The sequence below is a fragment of the Nannobrachium achirus genome (genome assembly GCF_963921795.1).
Source record: "Nannobrachium achirus genome assembly, chromosome: 13".
NCBI lineage: Eukaryota > Metazoa > Chordata > Actinopteri > Myctophiformes > Myctophidae > Nannobrachium > Nannobrachium achirus.
In genome coordinates, this window is record NC_137833.1 from 63,492,445 (window position 1) to 63,496,146 (window position 3,702).

A 3,702-nucleotide genomic window follows, 5' to 3' on the forward strand; every position below is an offset into this window, starting at 1 on the left:
AGACCATTTCAGAGCCAATCCTAATAGTCAGTCAAACAAATGTTTCAGAAATGATTTAGTAATCAAACCACTACTTAATTTGAGCCATACCCCCCAGGCTAGCAGGATGGACCTTTATTAGTACACTCATGCATTGTAGTGCCATGTCTCTTAAAATGAATCATTTGACCTTTTATCAGAAAGGTCAGAACACCTCTCAGTCTGTTAATTGTTTGTATCTGGGCTATGATGGAAAACAAATCTGTCAAACAGGTCATTCTCTGTAACACTTGTGCTCCACAGGGTTCAAATCCTGTTTATTAGTGTTGTTGCCAAATATGGAGATGACTGACATCATAGATGTCTGAGTTTATTGTCACATATATCCATACAAAGTACAGATACAATGAAATGCCAAGAGCACTCTCAACCTTATTAAACAAAGACATGGTCACCAGTCCCGACAAAAGTGTCTGTGGACCCACATGGGACTGACACAGTATGTCCATTTCCAAGATATGGGCTTAATATAGACATCAGGGATCTCAATATATGGGCATAAAAGTGACAAGGACGGAATGGTTATTACCGTTCAAATATGGACAGGGACTGACAGATAGAGATATCCATTTATGGGCATGAAAGGGACAAATGGTAAGACCAAATACATTTTCCAGAGGATTCATGACTTGTGTCTGGGAAGCCACATTTGAAATTGCATCTGTCTAGTTGTCTACATGTTTCTTCAAAGCAAAATAGAAATAACATTGATGACTAGCAGTCTACACACAATAGAGGCTTACATCATTATTCAGTTGTATAGACTATCTGCAGCTGTATTGCTACATACATTCTACCTTCATTGATTGACAAGACAGCTCATATCACTGCTGATGGTAGATTATACTTGCAGATTGGTGTCAGGCAAGTTTACTCGTACTGTTAATGAAAGTCTAACAAATACGATGGGGATGTGACACCAAGTGTGTATGATATGCACTACTGTTACTTTACATGTCAATAGCTAAACTTGTGAAAAGAGGTTTAATAGAATATTAGTTTTAGAAATACAAACCAGTAAGGGCGAGGGCGGGCATTAATGCCCTATTACATTGCTATTACACAACTATTACATACAGGTAATTGCATGAAAGTATTTCAGAAAGAAACCCACCTCAGTTCATATCAATTTTATATTGACATCTTGGAAGAAAGACAACATTCAAAGTGCAAATGGCTTTTAATGGAACAACAAAGAATATATATAGCACAGAACAAAATGTATAAAAGTATTGGCATCAAAATGTATTCAAAGTAACAAAAGTAAAGTACTCATTGTGCAGAATGTACCGGTACCATTTCAAACGTGAAAATAGCAGCTCTAAAAGCTCACAATGCATCGCAGCAAATTGTGATCCATTTTCAGATGGCAGAAATAACTTTAATAAACAATGTAATAAACAAAATCTCCAAAATAACAAATAACACAACTTGAAAAATAATTGAGGCAGAGGTAGCAAAGTACTATATCTGGGGTGAAATTACAGTTTGGCCATTATGTCCTCTGGAAAACCTTCGGCTGGTTCCCAGGTGTCTTCCCAGATTCTGGAGCTGTAAAGAAGAAATAAATGGCTTAGAGCAGTGGTCTTCAACAAGGGGGTCCTCAAAGTTACTACAGGGGGTCCTCCAAATCTTTGAGCACTAGAAACCCTTTTCTCCTTTTTTCATATTAACCACTTGAACCCTAGCATCCATAATATATTCCGAGAACTTAAACTGAGAACAAAAATAGCAGATGTACAAGCTCACAATGCCGATCGGCTATTTTCTGCAACAGGGAAAAAGAGCAGACTAAGTACTGAGTGAGAGGTCAAGTTTATTAAGTATTGATGGTTCCAGTAGTTAAATATCTAAACATTACAAATGGACATGAATCCAAAAAACACTGATTGTGCTGTCAAACAATGAAACTATATGGAATCTATGAACAGGTTGTGGGGGTCCCTGCTTCATCTCTCTCTCAACTAAGGGGTCCCTGCTTCATGTCTCTCTCAACTAAGGGGTCCCTGCTTCATGTCTCTCTCAACTAAGGGGTCCCTGCTTGATGTCTCTCAACTAAGGGGTCCTTGGCCTGAAAACGTTGAAGACCCCTGGCTTAGAGGAATTATTTTAGATCATGGGTCTTTTCTTTCTTTTTTTTTTTTTACACTAACCACTTAAAGAAAGGAGAAGATCTAAAAGATCACAACGCCTCACACTGCGACATGTTGTGATTTGGTGTGTGTCTGTTTTGGTGAGATTTGGTGTCCAGGGGAAAAAAGTGTTTGCATCAGTAACATGCAGCCCTAATGCACATGTACTGTATGCCTATTGCTTACATGTAAAAGATATATAGGAATCATACCGGCCAAGATTCCACTTTGACAAATCCAGGCTAAATGTCAGGTAATTTCATTTGTTTGTGTACAACTGATGTTAATTTAGAGTTCCAATCAGTTCATCATAAAACAATTTACTCTTGTACTGGTGACACTGTCCATATCTGAAGTCAGAAAGAAAATTCATTAACAACATTAGTGGACTAACAGACATTAATTACTAGAATAAAAGAATATGCGTTTTGTAACCTTCCTGTACATTCAAGCTGTACAATCTAGTTACACAGAAGCCTGCAATCCAACTGCCGAGGCCGGTGGACTGCAGCTGCCAATCAAGCCCTGCACACAGCAGAGAGGGAGGAAGACTGGAGATGTGCATATTGAGAAGACAGTAAAAACTGCCTCCAAGCGGCTGCACTATCTCACGGTCATGGCTAGACACGGACTACCTGCAGATGACCTCATCACCATCTACACCACTCTCATCAGGCCGTGTCTGGAATACAGCTCAGTGCTCCTGGTGGGCTGCTCTAAAAAACAACAAGCAGAGCTAGAGCGAGTCCAGAAACGTGCCTGTAAAATTATTAGAAGGAGAGCTGGTAACATCTCACAACCCCTACCATCACTCCAGACCAGGAGGGAGGAGGCTGCAGTGAAGCTGGTCAGGGACATGCATGAGAAGCAACATCCTCTACATGACCTGCTACCACAAACAAGAGGAAGCTCCACTGCCAGGACACTCAGAAACCAACATGAGCTGGACGAACCAGGGCCCACGGCCAAAACAAACAGAGTTAAAAACTCTACCCTGTACGCCGCAGTTAGGCTGTATAATGACACTTTATAGAAACACAATATGGTCACCATGAACTGATACATGTTTCTTACTTCTGCTGCCATGGAATATTTTTAAACTTCATGAATTGCTTGCTTATTACATATTTTTATTGTTGTATTTTGTAAAGTTCTGCCGTTTTTCAGTGGGGCCCTGGCTCCACTGCAAGCATGAATTAATAAACTCAAATCAAAATCAAATCAAGATAAAAGCACTTGGACGTTAGGTTGTCAACTTTTCATTTTGCCTACACTAGTGGGACCCGTTGTACGAGCCAATTTTGATGAGAAAATGTGGGTCATCAATAGTTCTGTAACACTACAAAGTAAGGTGAGAGGGGGGAAAAATGTGGGACCAACCAGAAACCACTGCCTCTGGTAGGGCACATAGTGTAAATTGAATAAGATCGTCAATGTCTTACCATGCAGGGCAAGGCTCCCAAGACACCAAGACTTCTTGTTTGCCCTAAAACACACACACACACACACACACACACACACACACACACAC

The 3,702-nt window shown here is 40.1% G+C and overlaps 1 protein-coding gene across 1 annotated transcript in view; it reads right to left on the reverse strand.

Annotated features, from left to right (window-relative positions):
- Nucleotides 1-1,206: 1,206 nt before the first annotated feature.
- The window catches only part of LOC308296665 (uncharacterized protein), an 11,752-nt gene continuing 9,256 nt past the window's right edge, over nt 1,207-3,702 (reverse strand). Inside the window, exons 8-9 of the mRNA XM_080739993.1 lie at nt 3,614-3,657; nt 1,207-1,590 (exon numbers count right to left, since the gene is read on the reverse strand). Of these exons, the coding sequence (XP_080596119.1) occupies nt 1,521-1,590; nt 3,614-3,657 (114 nt within the window). The 3' untranslated portion in view covers nt 1,207-1,520. The remainder of the gene's footprint in view (nt 1,591-3,613; nt 3,658-3,702) is intronic.